Raw genomic sequence first — 16,478 nt, forward strand, 5'->3', positions numbered from 1 at the left:
CCACACTGGGTTAAGCACTAGACACTATAGACTTCTACCTAGGGGGAAGAGAGACTGACAGGTGACTTTTTTTTTTTTTGGTTGCACAATGGCTAGCAATGCTACCTCAGCACTGATGTTATGGGTTCGATTCCAAACCAGGATCGTATCTGTTTGTATGTTTCCCCCATGTTTGCTTAGGTTTCCCCCAGGTATTCCATTTTCCTCCCACAATCCAAAAACATTCTGGTAAGTTAATTGGCTTCTGTCAAAAATTAACCCTCGTGTGCGTGTATATGAGGTAGGGAATATAGACTGTAAACTCCACTGTTGAAGGGATCGATTGACTAAATTACTCAATATTCTCTGTTAAGTGCAGCAAAATATGTGTGCACTATATAAATAACTGTTAATAAATAAATAAATATTACATTTATTTTCAGTAGCAAAGAAAAATGAATTAAGGGATTAGAAAAAAAACAGAAGGATCTAACTGGGGTGGGGCAATTTTTAAAAAGCCATATGCAGGTCACGTACAGTATGCCAAGGAAAATTATTTAACACAAGGAGGATGAATTGTGTAAAGTGGTTTTTGCTACATGATATTCTGTAATAGGATCACACAAGAACACAATTCATTTAAGCCTAGGGCTGGCAATTGTGGATTTCTTTTGACTGAGAGGTGACAGTTCCATCCCAAAGTCCCTGCATGGGAATGAGTAACAATGACAATAACAAGTGCTAAACAGTTCAGGCTAATTGGTTGGATTCTTTCCACACTGATGTCTTGAGCACAGTTCATGTTCATCTCTTTGGTGAAGAGTTCGGTCACAGCCTTGATTTCTTTGTGCTCCACCCTCCAGGTCTGTGGTTTGATCTGCAGGATTACTCCATCCATAGTGTGTAGAGTAACTTGGGTACCCGGTTACATTGTATGTTGAGGTTGAGAATCGTACACAACCTACAATCTGTATAAATATGAAGCATAAATTAATATCACAATAATATATTTACCCTACAGTATGGGTACAAGAATGTTATAAATGAGTAATAAAAATAAAAATCTGACAAGATTATTTTTGTGATTTTGGGGTCTATCTAAAAAGAAAACAAAAAGTGGCATTTAAAAAATTGTTGCTCTTCACTTTCAAATTGCCACCATATGTATGTCTGCTGAAGTCCTGGGATAACCCTTGCGGTAAAGGGCTGTCCCGGTGAGGAGATTCTTTACATCTTTCTCATCTGCGAAAGATGTCTGTATCCACTGCACATGCACCGGTCAGCGTCGGAGACATCAGATGCTGATTGGGGAGTGGATAAGAGTGAGAACCAGACAGGGGAGCAAAGAGCCAAGACAGACACTCGGGGGACCGGGAAGCCAGAGATTGTGTTATTGTACAGGAAAGTTTGGATAGAGACAGGTGCGCATAGGGTGCAAAAATGTAACCAATACCTTTGGCAATTAAAAAAGTGGAAATTTGTATTAATAATAAGAAACATGTTATTAAAGATTTTATCACATTCCACACAAGTAATGTGATCTTCGGTATAGAGTGTACCTACCACAAATTTTATATAGGAAGGACTAGTAGACCATTAAAAATTAGACTGGGTGAACACCTACGTAATATAAAGAAGGGATTGGAGTCTCATGCACTATCAATGCACTTTAAAGACGTTCAACAAAACCAAAGTAACACAAAACAAATTTTTAATTTTTATGGTCTTTAAAAAATCAAACCAGGATAATACGAGTGAAGCACTGACAAAGCATTGGCAAAAAGCAAAAATAATTTTACTTGTGGCACCATATAAATAAATGATAATAATAATAATAATAATAATAATAATAATAATAATAATAATAATAATAATAATAATATATGCCATTTATACAGATAAACATGAAGTATACAAACTAAGCCCAGATACGTGACACTCAGGCTAGTTAGAAAGTCTCAATACAACTGAGATCACAGTGATCCACATGGGACCGGAGCTCATTAAGGTCTCCAGTGGGGAAGATTAGGCTCGGGACACATTGTGACATCACTTCTGGTTCCTGTAGGAAGTCTACAATCGGCGGGAACTTTTTTCAATTTAGATTATGCAGAACTATAGGGTGGGAGGCTGGAAGGGATTCTTTTGGATTCTTCTGAATGTGGTTAGCTGATAGAAAATTCCATGTCTGGAAATATCTATTTTTTAGATATGACTGAGGTTGGGTAGAAATACCCATAAGACTGGTGTCCTCATTTTGCCTTGATAAAGATAAAAACCATATGGAAATGCGATGAATAAGAGGACTACAAGGAACTACAAGGAACAAGCTGGCTCTCAACCCAAAATACGTTGGAAGTGGTATTCAGCGACACCTGATGGACTACTATGAATGCCTTTTTGTCTGCTTTACATAAGTGGATCATAAGATCTGGTATGGAGTGCCTAAAATATCACTTCTGAAAAACTGCTCTTTTTGAGGAGTCAGCTTCACAGAAAAGTTATACTTTTCTCCCTACATCTGCTATGCCCTATGGATGTCTGTGCCCCCCCTCCCCCTATGCCATCTCTCCCCCTGCTGCTGTGTGCCGCTCCCCGGTGTCTGCTCTGTCAGCAGTTCACCCCATGTCCTCTCCCCTCCATGATTATGTAACTATAATCATGCTGGACTAGCAGCATATTTAAATATTTAGTAGCGACACAATTAAAATAGTTTAAGTCGCATTTTAACATTGTCGGCATCCCGGTGCTGGGAAGTTGGCTTCCTCATATGTGGTGTCAACATAATGAATTTCATCCTGCCCTATATATTCCCTTTGTTTACATTAATAGGGGGCCCCAAACTTATATCTTGAGTAGGGCCCTGTGGGGTCTTTATCCTGCTCTGGCAACACAGGAACACTATTGCAGGTGGTGAGTCTGTTTGAAGCACCATGGATGAGACTATGATCACCAGAGACTGTGTGTTGTAGCTGGAGCTGCCTCATCTGCAGAGTATTTAATGTTACAAAGTAGATAGATGCAACAGGAGTGGTTCAGACAAGGCTTTAAGGTACGGGCGTTTCTTGAGAGGAGGGGGCCCGTGTGCAGTCTCCGTAATGGGCCCCTCCTCTCAGTCTGGCTGCTGCAAGGCCAGCGCCGCACTTATAGACTCTGGGCACTAGAGTGTGCCCAAAATCTATAGCGTATGCGAAGGTCACTGAGAAAATTTGGCACGGCTGCCATTTTCCAGCTGCTTTTACAGTGCAGATGTCAGCGCTGACGTGGGACTCCGGAGAGGTAAGTATACTATGGGTGCAGGGTGTGCACCCATTGTAAATACGCCCCTGCCTTAAGGATTTTAAGATCTTGATGTGGGCACATGGGGATGTTGAAACCTCCATCTACAACATTTAGGGCCTTGCGTGACACCACAATCCATGTCAGTGTCATTTTTGCAGTTTGTGAACCTGGTCCCCCAAAACATTCTGCAGGGATAAGGCGCCTGATAAATTCTTTCTACGGCAGTGGGTAATAAAGTATATGCTATAAAAACAACAACAATTCATGGCATTTTGATTAACTCGTAGATCATGAAAGTCGTAATAAAACTATATTGAATGAAACAATATATTGAAACAGGTGCTATACTTACCCCAAAAAGTAAACCCATCAGCAATCCCAGAGCAAGTACAGAGGCCAGTGCAATGAGGATGATGGACCAATATGGCACTGTAATAAAGAGTAACAATCTGTATAATGTTTTCATACTAGTAATTACTGTATAAGTGTCTATAGTATACTGCAGAGCAGGCATCATTCCATACAGAGCATGTGTCACACAATTGGCCATGACTCAGAGATATAGGTTTATCGAATGACGAACATAGATCTCCGATATTTAGTAGTCTGTGCCTGCACAGGACACGTTCAGCAGCTTTTGGGTTTGGAGCAGGGGCGTGGCTGGTCACTGTTCCCGGAAATGGAGGAGTGTCGCCACCGTTTTACGGGAAGGACGAGGCCAGGCTTTGCTTCAGCTCCCGCAGCCTGACCAAAGGAGCGACCATTGGTCATGATGGTGCTCGCAAATGCAGAAAGGAGGTGCCTGACACATCCTTCTGCATTTGCATTAAGATGGATGGAAAAACAAAGCTGTTTGTGTGCGGCTCTGCAATTCTGTCCATGTCTGAATCAGACCCATTGTGTCAGGGATTATATTATGTGGTAAATTTGTACAGGTTTTATAATCAACTGTTTAGAGAAGAATTCTATACATTTTGGGGGAGGTAATGTAGATAGGATAAATTAGGAAGTTATACTGTACTCAAAACTGCATTGTCATTTTCTAAGACATTATACTTACGGTTGTAACTTTCTGCCAGGACAACAGCAATATTAGTTGTAGTTGTGGATGCTGAAGTAGTAGTAGAAGTTACAGTAGAAGTTTGTGCAGCATTAGTAACTAGAGCAGCAGTAGTAGATTGTGATCCTGTAGTTGTAGGAGCTGTGGTGATAGCAGATGATGCAGTGACAGTTCCTGCTTCTGTAGTAGCAGTTACAGGTGCAGTAGTTATAGTGGGAGCTGCAGTAGTCATTGGTATTACAGTTGTAGTTGGTACACTTATAGTGATAGCTGCAGAAGATGTGGGTGCAGTAATTGTGGAGGATGCACCAGTAGTTGGTATAGTTGTAGTGAGAGCTGCAGTAGATGTGGGTTCTGTATTGGTGGTGGATACAGTAGTAGTTGGTACAGTTGTAGTGAGAGCTGAAGTAGTTGTGGGTGCTGTGTTGGTGGTGGATGCACTAGTAGTTGGTACAGTTGTAGTGAGAGCTGAAGTAGTTGTGGGGGCTGTGTTGGTGGTGGATACAGTAGTAGTTGGTACAGTTGTAGTGAGAGCTGAAGTAGTTGTGGGTGCTGTGTTGGTGGTGGATGCACTAGTAGTTGGTACACTTGTAGTGAGAGCTGAAGTAGTTGTGGGTGCTGTATTGGTGGTGGATGCTATAGTAGTTGGTACAGTTGTAGTGAGAGCTGCAGTAGATGTGGATGTTGTATTGGTGGAGGATGCAGTAGCAGTTGGTACAGTTGTAGTAAGAGCTGAAGTAGTTGTGGGTGCTGTATTGGTGGTGGATTCAGTAGTAGTTGGTACAGTTGTAGTGAGAGCTGCAGTAGATGTGGGTTCTGTATTGGTGGAGGCACTAGTAGTGGGTACAGTTGTAGTGAGAGCTGCAGTAGATGTGGATGCTGTATTGGTGGTGGATGCAGTAGTAGTTGGTACAGTTGTAGTAAGAGCTGAAGTAGTTGTGGGTGCTGTATTGTTAGTGGAGACACTAGTAGTTGGTACAGTTGTAGTGAGAGCTGCAGTAGATGTGGATGCTGTATTGGTGGTGGATGCAGTAGTAGTTGGTACAGTTGTAGTAAGAGCTGAAGTAGTTGTGGGTGCTGTATTGGTGGTGGATGCAGTTGTAGTTGGTACAGTTGTAGTGAGAGCTGAAGTAGTTGTGGGTGCTGTGTTGGTGGTGGATGCTATAGTAGTTGGCACAGTTGCAGTGATAGCTGAAGTAATTGTGGGTGCTGTATTGGTGGTGGATGCACTAGTAGTTGGTACAGTTGTAGTGAGAGCTGAAGTAGTTGTCGGTGCTGTAGTTCTGGAGAATGCAGTAGTAGTTGGAACAGTTGTCATGAGAACTGCAGTAGACGTGGGCGTGGTGGTGGTAGAGGATACTGTAGTAGTTGGTACAGTTGTAGTGAGAGCTGCAGTAGATGTAGATGCTGTATTGGTGAAGGATACAGTAGTAGATGGTACAGTTGTAGTGAGAGCTGCAGTAGATGTGGGCGTGGTGGTGGTAGAGGATACCGTAGTAGTTGGTACAGTTGTCGTGAGAGCTGCAGTAGTTGTAGATGCTGTATTGGTGGAGGATGCAGTAGTAGTTGTTACAGTTGTAGTGAGAGCTGCAGTAGATGTGGGTGCTGTATTGGTGGTGGATGCTATAGTAGTTGGTACAGTTGTAGTGAGAGCTGCAGCAGATGTGGGTGCTGTATTGGTGGTGGATGCTATAGTAGTTGGTACAGTTGTAGTGAGAGCTGCAGTTGTAGAGGCTGTTACAGTATTAGTGGGAGTTGCTGTAGTAGTGGAAGCTGCAGTCGAAATGGAAGATGTTGTAGATATAGATGTTACAGTAGTAGTGGGTGTTGTAATAGTAGAGGAAGCTACAGTTGTAGTGGGAATTGTTGTGGTAGTGGGAGCTCCAGTAGTAGTGGAAGCTGGTGTTGTAGTGGGAGCTGATGTAATAGTGAGTGGCGCTGTAGATGTTGGAGCTGTTGTAGTAGTGGGAACTGCTGTGGTGGAAGCTGCAGTAGTACTGAGAGCTTCAGTGGTAGTTGGAGCTGCAGTAGTAGTGGGAGCTGCAGTCGCTGTGGGAGCCGCTGTGGAAGTGGTAGCTGCTATAGTAGTGGGAGCAACTGTAGAAGTTGAAGCTACTGTTGAAGTGGGAGCCACGGTAGATGTGGGAGCTGCAGTAGTAGTGGTTACTGCTATAGTAGTTGGAGCCACTGTAGAAGTGGGAGCTGCAGTAGTTGTGGTCCCTGCTGTAGTAGTGGGAGCCACTGTTGAAGTGGGAGTTGCAATAGTAGTGGTTGCTGCAATAGAAGTGGGAGCCACTGTAGAACTGGGAGCTGCAGTAGTTGTGGTCGCTGCTGTAGTAGTGGGAGCCACTGTAGAAGTGGGAGATGCTGTAGTAGGGGAAGCTGCTGTGGAAGTGGAAGCCGCTGTGGAAGTGGGAGCTGCAGTTGTAGTGGGAGCTGCAGTTGTAGTGGGAGCCACTGTAGTAGTGGGAGCCACTGTAGAAGTTGGAGCTGCAGTAGTTGTGGTCACTGCTGTAGTAGTGGGAGCCACTGTAGAAGTGAGAGCTGCAGTAGAGGTGGTCACTGCTGTAGTAGCGGAAGCCACTGTAGAAGTGGTAGCTGCTGTAGTAGTGGGAGCCACTGTTGAAGTGGGAGCTGTTGTAGTAGTGGGAGCTGCAGTAGTAGTGGTTGCTGCTGTAGTAGTGGGAGCCACTGTAGAAGTGGGAGCTGCAGTAGTAGTGGGAGCCACTGTAGAAGTGGGAGCTGCTGTAGTAGTGGGAGCCACTGTTGAAGTGGGAGCTGTTGTAGTAGTGGGAGCTGCAGTAGTAGTGGTTGCTGCTGTAGTAGTGGGAGCCACTGTAGAAGTGGGAGCTGCAGTAGTAGTGGGAGCCACTGTAGAAGTGGGAGCTGCAGTAGTAGTGGGAGCCGCTGTCGTAGTGGGAGCCACTGTAGAAGTGGGAGCTGCAGTAGTAGTGGGAGCCACTGTAGAAGTGGGAGCTGCAGTAGTAGTGGGAGCCGCTGTAGTAGTGGGAGCCACTGTAGAAGTGGGAGCTGCAGTAGTAGTGGGAGCCACTGTAGAAGTGGGAGCTGCAGTAGTAGTGGGAGCCACTGTCGAAGTGGGAGCTGCAGTAGTAGTGGGAGCCACTGTTGAAGTGGGAGCTGCAGTAGTAGTGGGAGCCACTGTAGAAGTGGGAGCTGCAGTAGTAGTGGGAGCCGCTGTAGTAGTGGGAGCCACTGTAGAAGTGGGAGCTGCAGTAGTAGTGGGAGCCACTGTTGAAGTGGGAGCTGCAGTAGTAGTGGGAGCCACTGTAGAAGTGGGAGCTGCAGTAGTAGTGGGAGCCACTGTAGTAATGGGAGCCGCTGTAGAAGTGGGAGCCACTGTTGAAGTGGGAGCTGCTGTAGTAGTGGTTGCTGCTGTAGTAGTTGGAGCCACTGTAGAAGTGGGAGCTGCAGTAGTAGTGGGAGCCACTGTAGAAGTGGGAGCTGCAGTAGTAGTGGGAGCCACTGTAGAAGTGGGAGCTGCAGTAGTAGTGGGAGCCACTGTCGAAGTGGGAGCTGCAGTAGTAGTGGGAGCCACTGTCGAAGTGGGAGCTGCAGTAGAAGAGGGAGCCACTGTTGAAGTGGGAGCTGCAGTAGTAGTGGGAGCCACTGTAGAAGTGGGAGCTGCAGTAGTAGTGGGAGCCGCTGTAGTAGTGGGAGCCACTGTAGAAGTGGGAGCTGCAGTAGTAGTGGGAGCCACTGTTGAAGTGGGAGCTGCAGTAGTAGTGGGAGCCACTGTAGAAGTGGGAGCTGCAGTAGTAGTGGGAGCCACTGTAGTAGTGGGAGCCGCTGTAGAAGTGGGAGCCACTGTTGAAGTGGGAGCTGCTGTAGTAGTGGTTGCTGCTGTAGTAGTTGGAGTCACTGTAGAAGTGGTTGCTGCTGTAGTAGTTGGAGCCACTGTAGTAGTGGGAGCTGCAGTAGTAGTGGTTGCTGCAGTGAGTGTTGTGGTAGAGGGTGGTGGAGCAGTTGAAGCTGCGCTTGTATTGAGAACTGTAATTGATGCTGCTGTAAAACATAATTTACAACTATCAGAAATTGACAATGTAATATATTACATCAGTATCATTTTCATAACTAATTATTTGAAATTTGCTATCCTGAGTCTCATCCTTATCTCCTGCATTAGGTCACTGAGCTTTAGGTCACTGAGCTTCCTGTATTTATCATTATCAATCAATTTTAAAAATATTGTTTGTAGAATAGGAATGTTCCATAGAGGTTTAAGGTTTTGGTCATTCAGTCTTTGAGCAGACCTCTTGCTTTTCCTTTCTGGGGTATATATTAGACTAATAGGGGAAGACTCTGAATAGGACACATCGGCGCCCATGTGCGCGTCTTCTGCCACAGTTACAGTCCATCTATGACTTAATGCTGATGCTGATACAAGCCCTTCCCTGGCGTAGAGCCCTGTACCCAAATGTGCATGGACTAAGATGCCCAATTTTCCTCTTTAGATGCTTATATACCACTTGGTGCATCTTTAGACTCCACCGTCGGTCGCACTAGACCCATACTAGAGCATGACTTCCAAAACTTAGCGATGAAGGATATTTCTACGCAACCAGTCTCAGCACCACGTCAGCACCACTCACTTAGGACGCGGCATCGCCATGCATCAGAATAGCCAATTCCCTGTCATTGCCCAGGAATGGCCTATACATGTCTAATACATTTTGGAGCCCATGCATCTGAATCAGTAGAAAGACTCTGGGCCTGAATTATCACGGATCGCTATTGCGCTCGTGGCTGCGTGGACGCATGCAATTCTGCTGCAAAAATATGCTGTTTGCAACCACACAGCCCGTATAGAGATGCCCACAAACGCTTTCTCACATCCGTAATACCTCACAGCCCTGCATACACATCGGTAACATCGAGTAACATTGGACCCTCACACAGAATTACAGCAGCTCTGACCTGTCTCATAGATCGCAAGTAACATTACATGCAGTGAATACCTTAGCTGCGTATGCTGTCATAGTGGCTAATTTATGCATACCCAGGAAATGACGTTTGGCACACCTGCGTTTCTCTGTCCACTCCCTCGTCACCAACCCCAAACACTGATGTCCTGTCACTCACTCTGCAATGGCTTGGCTTTCTATCTGTGTGCGTGATCGCAGTGCGATCGCAATGCTAACCTGCGCACACACTCTGCGAAGCATACGTATAAGCAGTACACACCCTTGGCCGATCTGCGTACGTGGTTGCAATTGCGATCCATGCTGAATCAGGCTCCCTGTGTGCAGACAATCAAGACGCATGTGCAGTACAAAAACATCGCTCCACTGCGTCCGACTTCAGCTGTGTGTGAGCTCAGAATCGGGCCCACAGTCTATAAATGCAGCTGGTATGGCGATAGTCAGTTTATTCTGTTATTACAGTATGTGTGGTTTGGGGTTTTTTCAGATGGCAAAAGAGAAAAACTGAACTGTTTTTTTTGGGGGGGTTTTATGTAATGTTTTTGCTTGTATCCAAATCCAAAAAGTTTTTTTGAGAAACGTATGGGTCTGATCAAGATGACAATGGGCCTGATTCAGATTTGGGAATAGATTAAGATAGAGCAAGTAACCGTGTATTTGGTTTGCAGGAATTGGTATAACATACCGCCGGACTTAAGCCCGGTGGATGTAATACCGATGCCGGAATGCAGAAAGCTGAAATTCCCAACTACTGTAAGGTAAGAACTAACCCTAACCCTCTCCCCCCCCCCCCCTCTAACCCTAACCCTCCATTAGGGGTTCCTAACCCTAATCTTTTCCTTTGTTCCTAACCCTAACTTCCCCCAGGGGTGTTTAAACCTAACCCCCCCTCCCCGCACCCTAAACCTACCCTCCAGGGGGGTACCAAACCCTAAGTCCTCCCGGGAGTCCCTAAACCTAACCCCCCCTCCCGTGGCTAAGAGGTCCCGATGCCCGGCTTACCTTCCTTCGGTATGCCGGGTGTTGGGATTTCGGCATCTGGATAGTGATAGGTTTCAGTATTTCGATGCCTATCATTAGTCCCATGCCGGGATTTCATAGTCGAGACTACATCCCGTTTTGCATGTGGGGTAAATACTGGTTGCTTTTGCATGTGGCTCACAAATGTTGCACAGCTTTATTCTTACACTACAATTTAGATGTCAGTTTGGACGCGCCCCTCCCAAATCTAAATCTCTCTGCACACTGTACATCTCCCACACCTGCAGTGCAACATGGTGTTACCAAGATGCTCAGTTACTTGCTCTATTTTACTCTACTCTCAACTTTAAATCAGGCCCCATGTTTGCTGCAAGTAAAGAAGCTGGAAACGTTGGTGTGATAAACTTGCAGCCAGCACCTCATTTCTCCGCAAAGGTAGAGGCTGAGCTTTGTGTATTGTTTACCCCTATTTGTCCTTCCTGGCAGTGGTGTTAGACTATTGTATTATAGTAATCTACTGTATGTGTATCTGGCCTGAATCTGAGTTGTACTGTATTGCCCAGTCACAGGGAAGCAGCTGTGCAATACTGTACAAGTCATGTGCTAATGCAGTCTGGCATCAATAGATGTCTCCTGCCTGCATCATGGATCGACTGCTGCATCCTAATGTGCAGAATGGGATCCTCTGTGATACCATTGGAAATCTGAGTAACCCTGAAGTTACTCAGATTGCCACTCGCCAGGGGAGTTTTATGAGAGGAGGGGGCCCGCGTGCAGATTCAGTGCAGGCCCCCTCCTCTCTCTGGTGGTCCCGCGGTGCACTGTAGATTCTGGCTTAGTGCCAGAATCTACTACTGCTTGCGCGGGTCTCCAGGAAAATGGTGCCCGCTCCGTTTTCCCGGGGACAGTAGTACTGCGCATGCGCAGGTCACTGGGAAAATGGCCATCACCATTTTCCCAGTGATTAATATTGCTCTGCAGCGCCAGCTTGGCTCTGCAAAGCAGCACTATGGAGAGGTAAGTATAGGACTATGGGTGCAGGGTGTGCAGTGTGGGCCCCCCTGGACCCAGGGGCCCATGTGCCCTGCACACCCTGCACCCATTACAGATATGCCCCTGCCTCTCACAGCTCCAGTGCTGAGGCCAGGAAGTCTGAGTCAGAAGACGCAGACCCTGGCTTCCGCACTCCCAGGAAACAGGGGGCGACCACAAACGGACACAGCCTGTCAATCAGGCAGCGGTTGGGGGGCATACTGTTCTTGCCTACTTTTGAAAAAGCATTTGGGAGAGATTGTGTCAGCAGCACCTATGAGCACGGCGGTAAAGTGGGCGTGTGCTGCTACATCTGAGAGGAGCGTCATAAAATTGACTTACATCCGCATGTAAATGTGTCCCAAAGCAGTTAGTAAGATTTATTTGATGATGAAAACACACTGATACTTTTCAGAAAACTCATGTAGCCATAGGGATCACTGGGCCTGATTCAGAGATGGACACTCTGAATGAACGCTCGCTCTGAATCAGGGTGTTTCTTTTGTTTTTGTTCGGCCCCTGGCCGCTCGCATAGCTGTGGGTGACCACCCACAGCTATCGCGAGCGGCCAGGTTGATGGTCGCGATGGTCAAGACCATCGCGACCATCGGGCTTGCGATGAGACCCTTGTGGTAGAGTCTCGTGGCAGCAAGCCCCAGAAAGCTTCTGGCTCTAATAGAGCCGCAACCTCTCCCACTGACATCACTGGTGATGTCAGTGGGGCCGCCCCCAAATGGCAGGCATTCCTTCGGGAACGCCACCATTTGGCCAGCCACCTCCCCCTGCCCACTTACCAAATGGGGCGAGCTGTCAATTACCATCGACAGCTCGCTCCATTTGGTGCGAGACCCGGAGCGACGGAGCACCTGTCGCTAGCTGGGTCTCGCGCATGTGCACGATGGAGCCGGCTCCGTCGTGTGCATGCCCAGTGGGCAAACATCGACACAGTTGCGAGCGCTCAGCGTTTGCGACCGGGTCTGAATCAGGCCCACTGTTCCTTATACCCAATGCAGGGAAATGATACTAATTATCCAGTTTGAATTAATATAGCTCTGGGGTTTTTTTTGTTATATAACAGCTACATAATGGGGGAAAGGTGCAATCAGGGAGATTGCTGGATTCTTCAGGGAGACAGGGAGATTGCTGTTATATATCAGGGAGTCTCCCTGACAATCAGGGAGAGTTGGCAAATATGCTTGGTAGAACTGTGAGAGATCTCGCAGAGGGAGACCTGCACAGTACAGATGCTGCTCATGCACTGGTCTCTCACAGTCTGAGTGACCTCACTATTCAGCAAGGAAATCTCCAGTATTATCTACAAACAACAGCCATTAAATTACAGTACAGGTGAGTAGATGTAGATATAAGGGGGTTATCTCGCTAGAATAGTGCCTTCCATAAGCCAATGTCACGGGTAGTCATAATAGAAACATATATTCTTTTTCACTATGCTGATAATGAATTTATGATGCAACTGTGGTGTGTCTTGTAATTAGGTGTGGTATTTACTCATGGTATGTTTAACCTATATATGTACTTGCATGCATTATATTCCATGGAGTATATTGTGGTAGCTACAGTACTGTATGTATAGTATAGTTTATCTTGTAGAAAATTCAGTGGGAGTTTACAATGTTATATTATGCAGCATAACATAGAAACATAAATACTATGGGGTAAATGTATCAAGCCTTGGAGAGAGATAAGTGGACAAATTGCCCAAAGCAACCAATCAACTTCTGTCATTAATCCAGCACAGTATTTGAAATGATAAGGCATGACATCATTTCGTGTGTATGCACGCTGAATGATGTAATGGATGACCAAGATGCCCGCATGGATCAGGGAGATCCATGCTGCATATATCTGTGTGTCAATAACACAGACGCACGGATGGATCAGGGAGATCCATGCTACATGCATCTGTGTGTCAATGACATAGATGCACGGACTGATTAGTGAGATCTGTCTGTGCTTCTGTGTTTAAATAAAATAAAGCCTGTGTAAAAATAGAAAAAAAAATGGTGTGCCCCCTCCCCCCACCCAAAGAACAACCAGCCCCGGGCTTTGGAGACCCAGTGCTGGTTGTGCTAAATACAGGGCATAAACAACGTAGGGGTCCCCTGTATTAAGCACAACCAGCACCACGCTATTCAGAACCAGTCCTGGTTGCCAAAATTCAGGGAACAAAAGATGTAGGGGTCACCTGTATTTAGTGCAACCAGCACTGGGCTCTTATCCAGTCCTGGTTCTGGAAATACAGAGGAAAAAATGTGTAGGGTTCACCTGTAAATTCCAGAACCAGTACCAATTTTTTTCTAGCGGGGGGGGGTAATGCCACAGCCAGGGGAACCCTTTCGCCAGGTCCCCCAGCCAAAGCATTACTCCGGGCCACTAGTCAGCCCAGGCTGGGGATCTGTGGGGAGCTGGGGACCCCCCAATAAAGGGGTGCCCCTCTCCAGGGCACCTCAGGCCTAGGCTGATAGCCCATAGCTATCCCCGGCACCCATGGAGCGGTGGGTGCCAGGTTGACTATGTAGTGTGGTGCAATTGATAGTAGTAAAGATATTGTATTTTGCCTTGGAGCTACAGGTCCCAGCAAGCCTCCCCCACATGCTGGTACTTGGAAAACCACAAGTACCAGCATGCTGGGCATTACGCAAGATTACTTAAGGTTACCTTTGCGATTCTCACCATTGACTTCAATGGTGGGAACCGTTCATTAGCTGAGAGGCGGAAGGCTTGCCTCTCTCAGCCAATGAATGATCAGCATCGGGATTTCTATAGAAAGATCCCACCTCTGAGTGATCATTCGTGTAGTACTGTCCTTTGAGGACAGTACTAATGTCCACTGGTCCAAGATTTTTGGTTAATTGTTTTGCTAAGACCCTGGATGCCTTCATGGACAGAAGAGTACATGATCGAAGCATAGGAGGAGGTGAGTATGGATTTTTTTTGCCGTGAATGGCCTCAGGGATACATAGGTGAGTATGTGTGATAGAGAGTGTATGTATGTTTTAATAAATTTTTACTTTCAACGGAGTGTGTGTTCTGTGGTTTTTTAAATGTTTATTTTGCTGTGGATTTACAGGTACCAGCGGGCCCGTAATACCCCGCATGTTGGAACTTGTGGTTCTCCAAGTACCCGCATGCGGGGGAGGCTTGCTGGGACCTGTAGTACTACTACAAAAGACAATATTATCTCATCTATTTTTTACACCACACTACACAATCAACCTAGCACCCAGTTCTCCAGGGGTGCTGGGGATAGCCACGGAATATCAGACTAGGCCTGAGGTGCCCAGGAGAGGGGGGCCCCTTTATTGGGGGGTCCGCAGCTCCATAATGTTCTGTGGTAATGCTTTGGCTGGGGGACCCAGTAAAAGGGTTCCTCTGGCTGTGGCATTACCCCCTTGCTAGAAAAAGTTTGGTGCTGGTTCTGGAATTTACAGGGGAACACTATGCAATTTTTTCCCCTGCTTTTCCAGAACCAGGACTGGATCAGAGCCCAGTGCTGGTTGCGTTACATAAAGGGGACCCCGACATATTTTATCCCCTGTATTTTGGCAACCAGGACGTTCTGAATAGCCTGGTGCTGGTTGTGCTTAATACAAGGGACCCCTATATCATTTGTCCCCTGTATTTAGCACAGTAAGCACTGGGTCTCCAAAGCCTAGGGCTGGTTGTTCTTTTGGGGGGGGGCAGGCCATTTTTTTTTTTTACATTTTACACAGGTTTTAATTTTTTTAAACTCAGCAACACAGACAAATCTCACTGATCCCGTCCGTGCATCTGTAATTTCCCTGATGCATGCATGCATCTCTCTACTGTCACACATGATGTAATGAATATGCAAATCATTATATTGTGCATGATAGATCTGGTGTACAGTACATAGTGAGCTGCTGGGGAGAGTTCAGCTGCTGTGGAGAGTTCAAGGGAGCTGCTGGGGAGAGTTCAAGGGAAATCACAAACGAGATTGGATGGTTTCAAATCAGCCCCAGCGTATGCAAATTTGTCAGTGACGCCACAGGGAGCGATCGCACACCAAGGCATAAGCATGCCCGCTATGTCTTAGCGAGTCGCCAGCGTACACCCAATTGCACAGGCAGAGCCGCCCACCAGTACACGTCATCTCCAGGAAGTGTTTTAAAACATAGGTACATTGAGCACCATCGGATGCGATCACAGCGCTTGTGGTTACCTTACCCTACCGCTAGCACTGCGAGGACATCAGTGTAAAAACCAGGCGTGTACTGCGACGCTGCCTGTTAATTATGCACGCCTTAAAAACGGTGTGGAAACACCCAGGCACGCCTGCGTTCGCACCTCCACTCCCCCGTTATGTGTCCTGCCCCTGTTACCACCCACAAACAGCCTCTCCTGTCACTCATTGCATTGGGCTGTCTTTGCTGGGCGAGCAAGTGGCCTGCGATCACACAGAGTAGTACGCGCATGCGCAGAATGATGCATGCGCATGCGCATACGCAAACCATTGGCTGCTTGCGAGCGCACAGCGCTAGCGAGAGACTCTGAATGAGGTCCAGTGTGTACCCATAATTAGATGCTGACTGGTTACTTTGGGCAAATACTACACTTTTTCTCACTCCAAGACTTGATACACCTCCCCCATGGCTTGATACCTCTCGCCTTAAATGATGATCGCCAGCTTTGACAAACCAATGTATAGTAAGTATACCCCAAAATTCAAATCTCTTTAGCATCACCGTTTTCATTAAAAACTGTTCAGTTTTGTCTAATTTGGAACTTAGATGAAACAATAGATTGAGAGGACATAGGAACTGTCTTCATCACTAATTACTTTTGGGTCTACTTGTTAATGTGCGATGATAACATGGAAAATCTATTTTTGCAGCAACATATCTTCAAAATATATAATATAAAACATATCTTAACTACATGTAATTATATTTTAACACAATTGTTTTTTTTTCTGTTATCCAACAGGCAAAATAGTGAAGGAGATACTGTATTTAAATGAATGAGGGTGATATAATCATAGAAGTGTATTAAAATGTACATACCTGTGGTCTGTGCACCTAGAAAGAAAAAAAAATCAGTTATTTTTTGCATTTAAAAAAACAATATTCTTTGCACGTTTAGTACTGTATATCAGTCACAAAATTCTTAGATACATTTTTAATACATTCATTGTTGATTCTGATTATATTATGCTATACCGA

The 16,478-nt window shown here is 46.0% G+C and overlaps 1 protein-coding gene across 1 annotated transcript in view; it reads right to left on the reverse strand.

Moving 5' to 3' along the window:
• Positions 1-16,478, reverse strand: part of LOC148502466 (uncharacterized) — a 106,737-nt gene that overhangs the window by 43,185 nt on the left and 47,074 nt on the right. Inside the window, exons 2-4 of the mRNA XM_088449802.1 lie at positions 6,626-8,344; positions 5,961-6,370; positions 760-856 (exon numbers count right to left, since the gene is read on the reverse strand). Of these exons, the coding sequence (XP_088305928.1) occupies positions 760-856; positions 5,961-6,370; positions 6,626-8,344 (2,226 nt within the window). The remainder of the gene's footprint in view (positions 1-759; positions 857-5,960; positions 6,371-6,625; positions 8,345-16,478) is intronic.

The sequence above is a fragment of the Taudactylus pleione genome, unplaced genomic scaffold (genome assembly GCF_031769625.1).
Source record: "Taudactylus pleione unplaced genomic scaffold, aTauple2 ptg000496l, whole genome shotgun sequence".
NCBI classification, from domain to species: domain Eukaryota; kingdom Metazoa; phylum Chordata; class Amphibia; order Anura; family Myobatrachidae; genus Taudactylus; species Taudactylus pleione.